Below are 13,118 nucleotides of genomic sequence, written 5' to 3' on the forward strand. Positions count from 1 at the left end.
TGAGATCAGTTGCCTTGTTTTTTTTAACCAGGGCAGCAGTTTCCAGATTACATTATGTGCTTATATAATTGCAAAAGGATTGTTTTATGTTTTCTTAGTTAGTTTTTTAAAATAATATCAGATTAGTAAACAAAATGTGCCTTTGGAACATTGGATGAATGGTTGCTGATAATGGGAAATGTAGATATTGCATTAAAGATCAGACACCCACTCAGATCAGCTGGTATCCTGTCTATAATGGAGTGAAATGGAAATTTTTAAGTGACCCCAAACTTTTGACCGGTGTTGTATATATAATTAAACATATTAACTTGTCCTTAATGTGAGTTGTTGAACCATGTTGTCTCACCTGCTTTGGGGACAGTAATCCTGGAATCCGGGAGCTTCCAGCAGAGCTCAGCCAACTCTCCAATCTGTGGCAGCTGGACACCGAAGACCTCAATATCAACAATGTCCCCAAGGAAGTAAGAAAAGAAGGTACTGTCTAAGGCCACTGCCTCCAAAGAAACCAAAATGTATAGAAATGTGTTTCCTTAAGTTAGAATGCTTTAAGGACTACTGAAGCCCCATATTAACTATAGTCTTAGTTTTCTAATTTGTAAAGAATCAGGTCAGGGGATTTTGACCCCCACCACTTACATTAAGCACATTAGCAAAGGACTTTTTAATAACCAGTATAAACAGGAGGAATTATTACAGTAAGCAAACCTGGTTTCAGTTTTTGTATGGGTACCTGACTATTAAAGAATTTATTAAGAAACTACTGATTTATCTTTAAATATTTACATATTTATGTGTAATTCATTGCATATGTGTGTGGTATATATATATATATATGCAAAAATGTGCACTTCACCCCACATGTCTACCGAAGTATAGGTGTAGAAGTTCTCGTAAATGCAGTACTTAAATAATAGGAACTATGTTTGTGGTGGGACGCAGCACCTGTCTATAGTTTCTTGGTAATTGGTAATTTCCAACATCCCAAAAAACAAAAGTTTATCTCTTTGATCTTACAGGACCTGCTGCTGTCCTGGCATTCCTCCGGGCACAAATCCGAAAGGCAGAGCCTTTTAAGCTGCTGAAGATGCTTGTGATTGGTCCACCGAGACAGGGTAAGACGGCCCTTCTAGAGGCTCTACAGACCGGCAGGGTGGCACCCTTCACCCCAGCCGAATGCAGCATCTCCACCTCCACCTGGGAGCTGGACAAACCCAACGGAGGCAAAAACAGCGTGAGGAAAAAACTTTGATTTGTTTTTTGAAAGATTATTTTTGGGCATTTTTAGCCTTTTTTCATAGGACAGCAGAAGACTTGAAAGGGGTAAATGAGGGGGGAATGACATGCAAACTAGCACTTTTCCATCGTGGATGTTTGTTGTTTAGCTCGTTCAGCGAGACTAGGTGCAGAACAGGAGCTATGGCAATGCTTGTAGATAAGAAGGGTCATATCATGTCTGTGACTCTTTTAAAAAGCATTTTAGCTGAGTTTCTTTTTTCAAGTGTTTCTGTCGGTTCCTATTGAAAAACTCCCGCCATCACAAAGAGTGACAAGACTTGTACACGCTGAGATTAAAATTTCAGAATGATAGGTTGTGACTAATGATTTATTTACATGCTGAATGTAAAGCACTGCCAGATGATCTGATAGGAGAGCAGTTTGAAATCCCTGCTGTCACAGTTTATAAACTCTCAGTCTCCTGCTAATTCCATAGAGAGCTGCTGATCTTCCACCTAAAAGCTCAGTACAACCTTCTGGGTGCAGTGTTTGAATTATACTGTGAGCTTCAGGGGGTCCAGCTATTTTGACTGAGGACGTCACTCTCCCTTTTATTTAGGCTTGCACACATAAGAACCACTAATCCATATGCAAAATTCCTTAAATATTAGTGCAGATTTCCTCTTGTTAAAACTTTAAGAATGAAATTGCACAAAATTATAACACGCCTCATTAAACGTCTCCCCGTGTCAGTATATCTATGGAACTCCTGCTACGGTATGTGCTTGTAGGCCTAATGTTTTCAAACTAAGGAGCAGCAATAGTCATGGTCGCTGAGTGGAAGGGAGACCTCCAGTTAAACCACAGCAATCTTTATGTTATTCAGGACGGGAATGAAGACTTATCTCGCGCCTAAATACAGATAGTCTAGTTATCCCAGCTTGCTTCTGCAGCAGTTCAAACACACACATTCCAGCACGTTTCCATTCGACAACCTTGTACATGAGATAATAAACTGCTTGAATCAATGCAACCATAATTAGCTCACATAGTTTCACCAAGATACAGACAATATTTGCTTGGAACAGCAGCAAAAAAACACAATCCACAAAACACATTGTCAACAGATTTAAAGGGATTTGTTTTTCAACGGAGAGTAGTTCCAATAAAAACAGTTTACAGTGAGGTCTGTGTAGCTGGCCATTGGAATCATTGAACTTCCTAGAAAACCAGGGAGTGGCTCTTTAATAATGTCGATTCTTTGAAATTCCTTTTCTCAGAATGTATTCTCTTTCCAGCCCCTTTTCCAGAGTTGACTTAACACTTGTCTTGTCCACACAGAAGGACTCAGTGGCGTTTAACGTGTGGGACATTGGGGGTCAAGCGAGCATGTCCACAGTGAACCAGTGTTTCTTCACTGATAAGGCCTTGTATGTAGTCATCTGGAACCTGGCTCTGGGAGAGGAGGCTGTGGCCAACCTGCAGACATGGCTGCTCAACATAGAGGTGAAATGTTGTTGTCTGATTGATGATTTAATTGAAGCATGATGACGTGCAGGATGTTGAAACGGCTTGCATCATTTCTCTCAAATTGTTCATTAGAGCCTAATTACCATCTCTAACATTTAATAATGTCTCTACTTTGCTTTCTACTGATTTGCGTGTTTAGTTTACATTATTAAAGCCTGGGTTTGTTTACTAGGGTGAAATTTATCTCAAGGCCTGTGCAACAACCATGTTGGTCTGCGAAGGCCCTAATGCAATTACTAGATATGATTTTTAGGAATATATATATATATATATATATATATATATATATATATATATATATATATATATATATATATATATATATATATATATATATATATATATATATATATATATATATATTGAACCAAGCTTTTTTTAAGTTAAAATACAATTAAGTCATTCAAACTTCAGTTAGTAAAAGCAAAGTTTGTGAAAAGTTACACATTTAGATTTAAAAAAATGTTCCTATCTAAATGCCACAGTTAGAAGTTGATAAATATGGCTTAATATGAAATGTGTCTAATTTTTCAAGTAGATGTCACCACTGATTTGATTTTATCTGCAGACACTAATGCTAAAACTTATTGATTTGATTGTTTAACACTTCTAACCAATTGCTGGCTGAAAGATGTATTGTTTTTTTTAAATGTCTTAATCAATAAGAAAGCATTTGTGTTTGTTTGCCTGAAGTTCCATACCTAGGGCATACAATGATAACTAAACCAAACTCCATCTGCTGAGGAAGAACATGAGATGATGTTGAAAGCCCTAGATAAAGCTAGTGGTTGGACATAGAGTTCAGATATTCTTTTGTGTTTGTCAGACAACTGTTTCCAAGGTAAAGAATGGACTTACACACTCATCTTGTGCAATAAACGTGAGCTCCTGTGTGTTGTGGCCTGTAGGCTCGAGCACCCAACTCTGCCGTGGTGGTCGTGGGAACACATTTGGATCTCATCGAGACCAAGTTCCGTACTGAGAGACTGGCCACGCTGAGAGCTTATATTCTGGCTCTGTGCAGATCCCCGTCTGGGGCCCGAGCCAGCGGCTTCCCTGACATCACCTGGAAACACCTGCAGTAAGCACCCATTTTACCTCTCATTGTTTGTTTAGAAACAGCGGCACTCTTTCTTATGCATCTTTTTATTTCCAAAAAAGAGCAGCAATTGTTTACAAACATTTGACAACAAACATTTACTTTTTTGCTCCCCCACATACTGCCTCTATCTATGAAATAATAGACAAATTGGATGATTCATGTCAGTTCTCACTAGTATCAGCCTTACAGACATCTGTTAAGCGGCATACACATGATAAGCAATAAAACCGCTTTGCACTGGCCGTTCCATTTGTTTCCTATAGGGAGGGCAGTAGCACTGCGCTACTGGTGTCGCTTGGATTTGCCGCTTTGCGCTGCGCTATAAATTCAAATTATTTAATCTTTGACCAAGTTGCCGCTGACCTTTCAAAACCGTAAACAATGAGATAACAGCATGTTGTTTCTTAGCAACGGGAAATAGCTTCCTTGTCCCCATTGATGACGTACCTGCGCTGCGCTTTGCTTTCTCGCAGATCGCGTATCACGTGTAGGCGGCTTTAGTCTGAAGTGTACTCACACACAGACACACACACACACTTAGTCTCTGTGTGTGTGTGTGTGTGTGTGTGTGTGTGTGTGTGTGTGTGTGTGTGTGTGTGTCTTTTGTTACTCAGTGAAGTGTCCTGTAAGACTCTGGAGGGCTTGGATGGGTTAAAGAAGCTGATCTACCAGGTGGCTCTCTCCATGAAAGAAAACAGAAGCTCAGCCTGTGGCAGTAAACTATTGGGCAGACTGGTGAGTGAGACAATGTGCATGGTGATGCTTGAATCAGCTCTTCAAAGCTTGCACCAACAGAGTGAAACTTACGTGAATGTAATTATAAAAAAAGGAGACATATGGGGAGCTTCTACAGAGGGTAAATGCAGCATACATTAAATTAGATAGGTGGTGAGCCCTAAAATTAGAAAAGACTGAGACATGTCTTGGAGAGTAATAGCAGAGGTATAATTGTTATTTGTTTTTATATTTGTGCGTATCATGGCTTTGCTGGAGGTGCCATTATTTTCTGCTTAATTCTGTTCATGTGATACTGTCATATAATTGAAAGGTTAAGAGAGAAATGTTGATATGGTCTAGGAGGGATTGTAGTTGCAATGAAATAATTTATAAAAACATTAGAACAAAGAAGAAAAAATAAAAAGAACATACACTACAGGCCAAACGTTTGGAACTACCTTCACATTCAATGCATTTTCTTTATTTTCATGCCTATTTAAATTGTAGATTATCACTGAAGGCATCAAAATTGTAAATGAAAACACATAGAATTATGTACTTAACAAAAAAGTGTGAAATAACTTAAAATATCTCTTATATTCTAGTTTCTTCAAAGTAGCCACCCTTTACTCTGATTACTGCTTTGCACACTCTTGGCATTCTCTTGATGAGCTTCAAGAGGTGTTCACCTGAAATGGTTTCCCAAAAGTCTTGAAGGAGTTCCCAGAGGTGCTCAGCACTTGTTGGCCCTTTTGCCTTCACTCTGAGGTCCAGCTCTCCCCAAACCATCTCGATTGGGTTCAGGTCTGGTGACTGTGGAGGCGAAGCACTCGATCACTCTCCTTCTTGGTCAAATAGCCCTTACACAGCCTGTAGGTGTGTTTGGGGTCATTGTCCTGTTGAAAAATAAATGATGGAACAACTAAACGCAAACTGGATGGGATGGCATGCCGCTGCAGGATGCTGTGGTAGCCATGCTGGTTCAAAATGCCTTCAATTTTTAATAAATCCTCAACATTTTCGCCAGAAAAGCACCCCCACACCATCACACCTCCTCCTCCATGCTTCACGGTGGAAACCAGGCATGTAGAATCCATCCGTTCACTTTTTCTGCGTCGTGCAAAGACACGGCAGTTGGAACCAAAGATCTCAAACCTGGACTGATCAGACCAAAGCACAGATATCCACTGGTCTAATGTCCATTCCTTGTGTTTCTTGGCCCAAACAAATCTCTTCTGCTTGCTGCCTCTCCTTAGCAGTGGTTTCCTAGCTGCTATTTGACCATAAAGGCCTGATTTGCGCAGTCTACTCTTAACAGTTGTTCTAGAGGTGTGTCTGCTGCTAGAAGTGTGGTATTCATCTGATCTCTAATCTGAGCTGCTGTTAACTTGTGATTCCTGGGCTGGTGATTCGGATGAACTTACCCTCAGCAGCAGAGGTGACTCCTGGTCTTCCTCTCCTGGGGTGGTCCTCATGTGAGCCAGTTTTGTTGGAGTGGTTGATGGTTTTTGCGACTGCACTTGGGGACACATTCAAAATTTTCGCAAATTTCCGGACCGACTGACCGTCATTTCTTAAAGTAATGATGGTCACTTGTTTCTCTTTACTTAGCTGTTTGGTTCTTGCCATAATGTGAATTCTAACAGTGGTCCAATAGGGCTGTTGGGTGTGTATTAACCTGAATTCTCCATAACACAACTGATGGTCCCAACTTCATTAAGAAGGCAAGAAATTCCACTAATTACCCTTCCAAGGCACACCTGTGAAGTGAAAACCATTTTAGGTGACTACCTCATGAAGCTCAAGGAGAGAACACCAAGGGTTTGCAACACTATCAAAAAAGCAAAGGGTGGCTACTTTGAAGAAACTAGAATATAAGTCATGTTTACAGTTATTTCAGACTTTTTTGTTAAGTACATAATTCCATATGTGTTCATTCATAGTTTGGATGCCTTTAGTGATAATCTACAATGTAAATAGTCATGAAAATGCATTGACAGAGAAGGTGGTTCCAAACTTTAGGCCTGTAGTACTTGTATCATAAGTTTTCAGGAACAGGCAGGGAGGCTGAAAGATGAAGGATTCTTGAAATTGTCTTGCTTTCAAATAATTTAAATTCAATGTTACTTATAGTTTGAAATCATAACAAGAGTTATCTCAAGACACTTGACAGATAGTAGTCTAGACCACGGTGGCAAGGAAAAGCTCTGGGTCTGTCCGAGGAACAAACCTCGAACAGACCCAGGCTCTTGGTAGGCAGTGTCTGACCGCCGGTTTGGGGTGTAAAGAATAGTGGCAATAACTAGTTAATACTAGTTAATGACATAGCAGGGCACTGCAGGGCATTACAGGACAAAGCAGAGAATAGCAGAACGTTCCAGGACTTTGCAAGGCACCCCAGAGCATAGCAGGGTGTAAGAAGGCATAGTATGATGTAAAGCAGGACTGAACTGTTGTGTCAAATCACAATAGGAGTTATCTCAGGACACTTAAAATATAGAGTTCCACTATCATTTACAAAGAACCAACAGTCTCTAGGTGGGCGGCCATCTGCCGGTTGTGACACAGAGATACTAATACAGATACATTTTCTCCTTCACCAGATCCCCAGAAGCTACCTGACACTTCAGGAAGCCGTGATAGCAGAGAAGCAGAGACGAGATGCTGAGGGAGAGGTCCAATACCTAACGAATGATCAGCTGGAAGCCATCATCCAACAGAACTCAGAAAGTGACATCAGAGACTATGAGGACATGCAGACTGGTACTGTGGTATTTCTTTCAGTAAACAACTGGCTTTTGTTTATAGCTTTATATGATTTCCCTGTTGGTTAGTTACTTTGGTGAGTCCCTAGCTGTAGACCTGTGATTGTCACGGATTGGCATTCGGAGGGATTGTACTTGGGTGATTAACCCCCAGTGGGACAGGGGCCTTATAGTGAGTTCCATTTGTACTCAGAGGTCAGAATTTCCGAGGTCAAAGTTGGAAATGCAACCCTGAACTTGGACATCGGAGTTGGGAAGCCGGACAACCTCGCAGTACCCTAAGCTTAAAATTCATTATGCCCGACCCGTGCATCAACAGCAGTGAAAGCTGTAGAAACATACAGTTTACTGCATATAGTGTTCCACGCCCCCATAATTGATGTCCTAACCACAGAATCTATATTTCTTTGTTTACTTACTTATGATGAGGTCAGTTTTGATAATGGAAGTATATACATGTAAAGAAATAATTAAGCTTTTCTGTACCATTTCACCCATTAAACTGTATACGGGAACAGTTTTTACTGATTCATGGCACTATATAATAAAAGTATAACATAAAATTATACTATGATGAAATTATAATTACATACAATAATAATAATTACAAAGTATTTAATTGGGTTCTCAGGGTTACTAGGATCAAGATTATGTCCGTTATTACATGTGGGTCCAATGGGAGAGGATAGTTTGACAACCAGGGTAGGAGTTTGCAATGGCCCATTATCAAGTTTTTTTCCCAATGTATCTATCAACACATCTGCCGATTTTGGAGCTTTTATCACAAAATTAACAGTTGTGTCAATTTATTGAGCTTATACTGCCCAACTATTAGTACCTCTGTCTTATTTGTGTCTCATTATATCATTTGTACACATAGTCCTGTCCAACTTCTATCTGTGGACATTGTGGATGTTGTTACCCTGTTTATATGCACAAAAAACATCCTAATGCATTCTCAACTGGTATTTCTAACAATGTCTAACCTGGCTAGAGGAACCCCATTATGAAAAATTTGACTTGTAAATAGAAAGCATTCTACTCGCGTGTGATGTCATTCCTATCATTGGCTTTCGAGTTCAGAGATAAATGGAACGCACTGTTACACACAACCATCATACACACCAATCAGCTTGTTGTGCTAACGCCATATGGCTAAAAGTATTTCCGGCAGAACTTACGCTTGTGAACTTTGGTTCCATATTACGTGCATCACTCTCCTGTGGCACGGATAGAAACTCTATTACAGCTCTACACATGTCTGTCTGAATTGCAGCATCATGTAGAAATGAACCAGTGTGTTACTGCTGCTCTTGTAGAATAACACATTGGTTGGGTTCTTTTCTGTTGTTGTGATTAACAATTGTTTTTTTTTCATTTTTTAACAACCTAATAAATAAACAACTCGCAACCTGAGCTAATTCCTGACATCATAAGCCCATCATAAACGTACCTCCTCAGCACTAAGCTTCATAGGAGTGCTCCAGAAAGCTCAGGTATTTTCCCCATTTTCTAGTATATATATCCTATCTGGCGAACCCTTTTTGTGACATTTTTTCAAACGCCGCCGCCCTAGCCGTCTCACAAGCTCACTCCTGGATTGATGGCATCCCTTCATTCCTCCATCCTCTTAAAATAATCAAGTGCTGTGGAGATTGATGAAGAGGTCCTACCACACTGTACCTTCCAGGATAGAAGAAAAAAATACACTCTGGTTTGTTTACATTTCTTTAAACCAATCACAATCTGCCAGCGCTAAGTTCTAGACGCAGCGACGGTAGTAAACAAAATAGTCTCAGGAAGGAAATTGTTTTGGTGGAAGAGTAAATGCCGTAAACATATTATTTGTAAATCGTTTTATTCATTCCCCTTGTAGAACGAAGCGGGCCTGCCTTGTTGCACGACCCACATTTTCTTCAAACCATGCCATTTTCAGCCTGTAGCTTGCTAGCTTGAAGTTTGTTGTTTCCCAAACAGAACATAGTTTGAGAACGACAACACAGAGACAGTGGAAGGTGAGGGACATCCGGCGGGACATTCAGCTGTGCCAGATGTGAGGCAGTTGTCCTGGAATTTGTTGATCTTGACTAGCTGCCACTAAACTGTGTTGCTCTGAGCCGACCACCTTGTCCTTATGTTGTTGGTCAAAATGCAAACACGCTCAAGAGTCACAATTAGGAAACTTACATGTGCGCATTGTCTCTGGCAAATGGTCCATGTCTATGTTTTACTGAACATCAGCATGCAGTATAGTTATTGGTTAAAAACTTAATACTGAAAATACAATGACATACTTTAGTTACAAAATAAGATGGCATGCAGAGTTTGAATGACGTGTATACATACAAAGGGGAGGCTCACTCTCTGGTGAGGTATTTTGTTGCTGCATGTATATTATATTACGCCCTTGACCTTACTACTGAAGAATGAAAACCATGTTTAAGGCTCACTTTTTGCTTTATATCCAGCTATCAGCTTCTTGATAGAGACAGGGACCCTGCTGCACTTCCCCGACACCAGCCACGGCCTGTGTACCCTCTACTTCCTGTGTCCTGTGTGGCTGTCAGAATGCCTGGAGAGAATCATGCACCTTAAGTCCTCTCGCTCTGTAGCCAGGAATGGAGTGATCCGAGCTGAAGACCTAAGGGTGAGACTTAAGAAACAACTGCTAAAATGGAATCAAACCTGGACTCTAAAAAATTGAAATTTGGCTTTTGGAATTGTTTGTTGACTTTGGTGCAATCTATGATGATGTGTGTTCTGCAGATGCTGTTGGTAGGAACAGGGTTCACTGAGGAGACAGAGGAACAGTATTTCCAGTTTCTTACCAAGTTTGAGATTGCTCTTCCTGTGGCCAACAACAGGTAAAATATGGGTGTTTTTTCTACAAACTTATACTCGTCTGATACAAGTGGTGATGTACAGAACCCACAATTTACTGTCTGAGCAGAAACCAATGACAGCAGAGGTCTTATCTAGGGTTATGAACCTAACTAAAAACTAAAACCTTCAAGTGAAACTATATAGAAACTAGATTGGCAGGTTAACAAACTAGTTAAACTCACTTCTGGAAAAAGGGAGACAACATGAATTTACGTTAACTCTCGAAACATCTTTTAAAATCCAAAATATCCAAAGTAGCAGCTAATGACAAGGCAACCCGCTAAGAACGAAGAAATCCTGTCACTAGCGACAAGCAGCTAACAAACCTAAAGTTTCTTAAAACATTGTCTATTTTTAAATGTGTTCTTCACTTTTCCTTAACTTTTGGTGTAGCTATTTGCTACCCCACCTCCTTCCCTCCAAGCCAGCCATGGACATCTACGGGCTCCGTCAGCAGACCAACAACACCCTGCAGCGCCTTATCCAGATGAGCTTTGTTCCTGCAGGATTTTGGGAGCGCTTCATTGCCAGGATGCTCATCAGCCTCAGAGAAATGGACCTGCAGGTACTGAAACCAGCATATTCTCATCTTTCATCTATTGCACTTACACACCTTTAGCTTTTTACATCTGTGGCTTGAAATGTTGTCTTTGTGCAGTCATTTGACCCCAAAAGAAACACCAGGAGCCAGCGCAGCAGGAACTCTGTGATCTACAGCTTTGCTGGAACCCAGCAGAGGAACCGTTGCAGCACCTTCAGAGTCCGACGCAGCCAGACCATATACTGGAAGGAAGGGCTTCTAGTCACTTTTGATGGCGGTTACCTCAGGTCAGAGCAATAATCAAATGAGACAAATTCTAGTCAGGAAATAAAGAGAGTGAGAAAGTTAGGGTGTGGAGCTTCAGTTATATTCAAAGCCTCAGAAAGGAGCCAATTGTGAATTGGGATAAACAGACTTGAGTAAAAAAACAAATACCAAGGGGGAGCTTATATTCAGTCACTTTAACGGCATATTGGTTGACATGAGGAATATGCACCAAACATTAAACTGTGTGTCTTAATGTCTTAATTCTGCCCATGTGCAATATATTTACCTAGATTTTCAAGCTGAAGTATTTTAATTTTATTGCTTTAAATTCCAAGTTTTACATTTTCAATGTCAATTTATTTTTTTAATATAGACAGAGGATATTGTGCTCCAGGAGTTCATATTATCTCCAATTTCTTTTTTAAGATTAACAGTTTTTATTTTATTTTATTACAGGACACACAACATACAGCTCACAACACCCATCCCCTAGAAAAAATTATCTTGGGCTAAATGGAACCTGGGTCTCTGCAATCAGACATAGGTTATCATATATCCTGGTCCAAAATTCCTGGACCTTATCACAGGACCATGGATCTTGAAGTAATTGGCCGTCCTCTGTTTTACATTTCCAACAAGTTGGTGTTTCTTTCAGAGACAATTTTAAACAATGTGGAGTGAGTCCAATAGATACGATGCATAATCTTTACCTGAATAAGGCGCACACTCACATCTTGTGATAGTTTTAATATTCCTACGGATTCTGTCCCACTACTCCTCATCCAGTGTAATATTCAGATCCCTTTCCCATATCTTCTTGAGTGCTGACCAGACTCCATAACCCAGGTTCTCTATCAGTTTTCCACAATCTATAAATTACTATGAAACCTAATGTAGAAAATGAGACACACAAAACACTGACTGACTAAAATCTGCAGTGTTAAAAAAAATCTAAAATAAATGCCACTAATAAAAACGAAGAAAAAATGAACATTGAACTGACTCAAAGGTTCCGGTTGCTCCACATAAGCTGGTGTGTAGATTGTGACTCCTGAGGTGGTGAAAGCAGATCAGACTTTCAGTGAAATGAGGCAGTAACATTTGTTTGTCTCTCCGCAGCGTGGAGTCATCAGATGTCAACTGGAAGAGGAAGAAGAGTGGAGGCATAAAGATCATCTGCCAGTCAGATGTGAGAGATTTCTCTGCCATGGCCTTCATCACAGACAATGTCAACTCTCTGATTGAGCAGTGGTTCCCTGGTCAGTGCCCGCTGTTTATATGGACACAGTAACCCAGCTGTTGAGTGCTGATTTTCAGCACTCAACACTTCCTCAGGTTCTAAGTCTTTATCCTGATTTATTCAAAGTTTTGTTAATGTCATTCTGTGTTCAAATTGATGATTTAAAAGCTTGTATAGCCGTTTGTCTGAGCTGAAAAGTTTGAAGCATTTATTACATATAAAAATAATAGTTTGCCAAAAGGCAGTGTTATATTAATATCTTTTCCAAAATCAGGTATCTTGTAACCAATATTAAAGTTTAAAAAATGCCCAGCCTGTAAAACAGAGACTGCATGGACAGAAAAACTTTTGTTTCCATGCATCGTTATACTCATAGACACAGATGCTGTTGAAGAATTGTTGTATAATATGTGGTATACTTAATTGTCCTTCAACAGTTTGAGGCGTAATTTACTACTTGGGAGTCCATTTAAACTAGCCTGGCTCCGCCCACCTACGTACTTCCGGTCAATTTTCATTTTGCTTCAGTACTCCGTATGGGTCTGCGGTATAGTCTTGAGTTTTCTCAACCAAAGTTTTTGGCGGTCCAATCAGCGAACAGAGGGAGTGGCTGAGAATGATGACGTTGAAGTCGTGTGCTAGTTTGAGTTGTATTTCCATATTGGCGGCCGGGGAAAGATGCAAGCAAAGCCATTTGTTTGGTTTTGGCAATGCTGACAAATCCAGAAGTTAAATGCCGAGCAAGATCAATCTTTGCTTAGTTTTGTTGGTGACCATGATGTTGTTCCCCACGGAAATCGGGAAAAGTTTGATGTTCCAGCTCGCACCGTTAGTGGTGAAGAAGTTGGCTGGCTA

The 13,118-nt window shown here is 40.2% G+C and overlaps 1 protein-coding gene across 3 annotated transcripts in view; it reads left to right on the top strand.

Moving 5' to 3' along the window:
• The window catches only part of lrrk1 (leucine-rich repeat kinase 1), a 101,815-nt gene that overhangs the window by 53,444 nt on the left and 35,253 nt on the right, over positions 1 to 13,118 (top strand). For 2 of the 3 annotated variants that reach the window (XM_034873496.1, XM_034873639.1), the window contains 11 exons: positions 365 to 477; positions 1,020 to 1,234; positions 2,560 to 2,724; positions 3,657 to 3,829; positions 4,465 to 4,585; positions 7,171 to 7,330; positions 9,801 to 9,979; positions 10,099 to 10,196; positions 10,609 to 10,780; positions 10,874 to 11,043; positions 12,143 to 12,282. In XM_034873496.1, the coding sequence (XP_034729387.1) occupies positions 365 to 477; positions 1,020 to 1,234; positions 2,560 to 2,724; positions 3,657 to 3,829; positions 4,465 to 4,585; positions 7,171 to 7,330; positions 9,801 to 9,979; positions 10,099 to 10,196; positions 10,609 to 10,780; positions 10,874 to 11,043; positions 12,143 to 12,282 (1,706 nt within the window). The remainder of the gene's footprint in view (positions 1 to 364; positions 478 to 1,019; positions 1,235 to 2,559; positions 2,725 to 3,656; positions 3,830 to 4,464; positions 4,586 to 7,170; positions 7,331 to 9,800; positions 9,980 to 10,098; positions 10,197 to 10,608; positions 10,781 to 10,873; positions 11,044 to 12,142; positions 12,283 to 13,118) is intronic. The other variant, XM_034873572.1, reaches the window with a different exon arrangement.

Source organism: Etheostoma cragini, chromosome 1 (assembly GCF_013103735.1).
Source record: "Etheostoma cragini isolate CJK2018 chromosome 1, CSU_Ecrag_1.0, whole genome shotgun sequence".
NCBI classification, from domain to species: Eukaryota; Metazoa; Chordata; class Actinopteri; order Perciformes; family Percidae; genus Etheostoma; species Etheostoma cragini.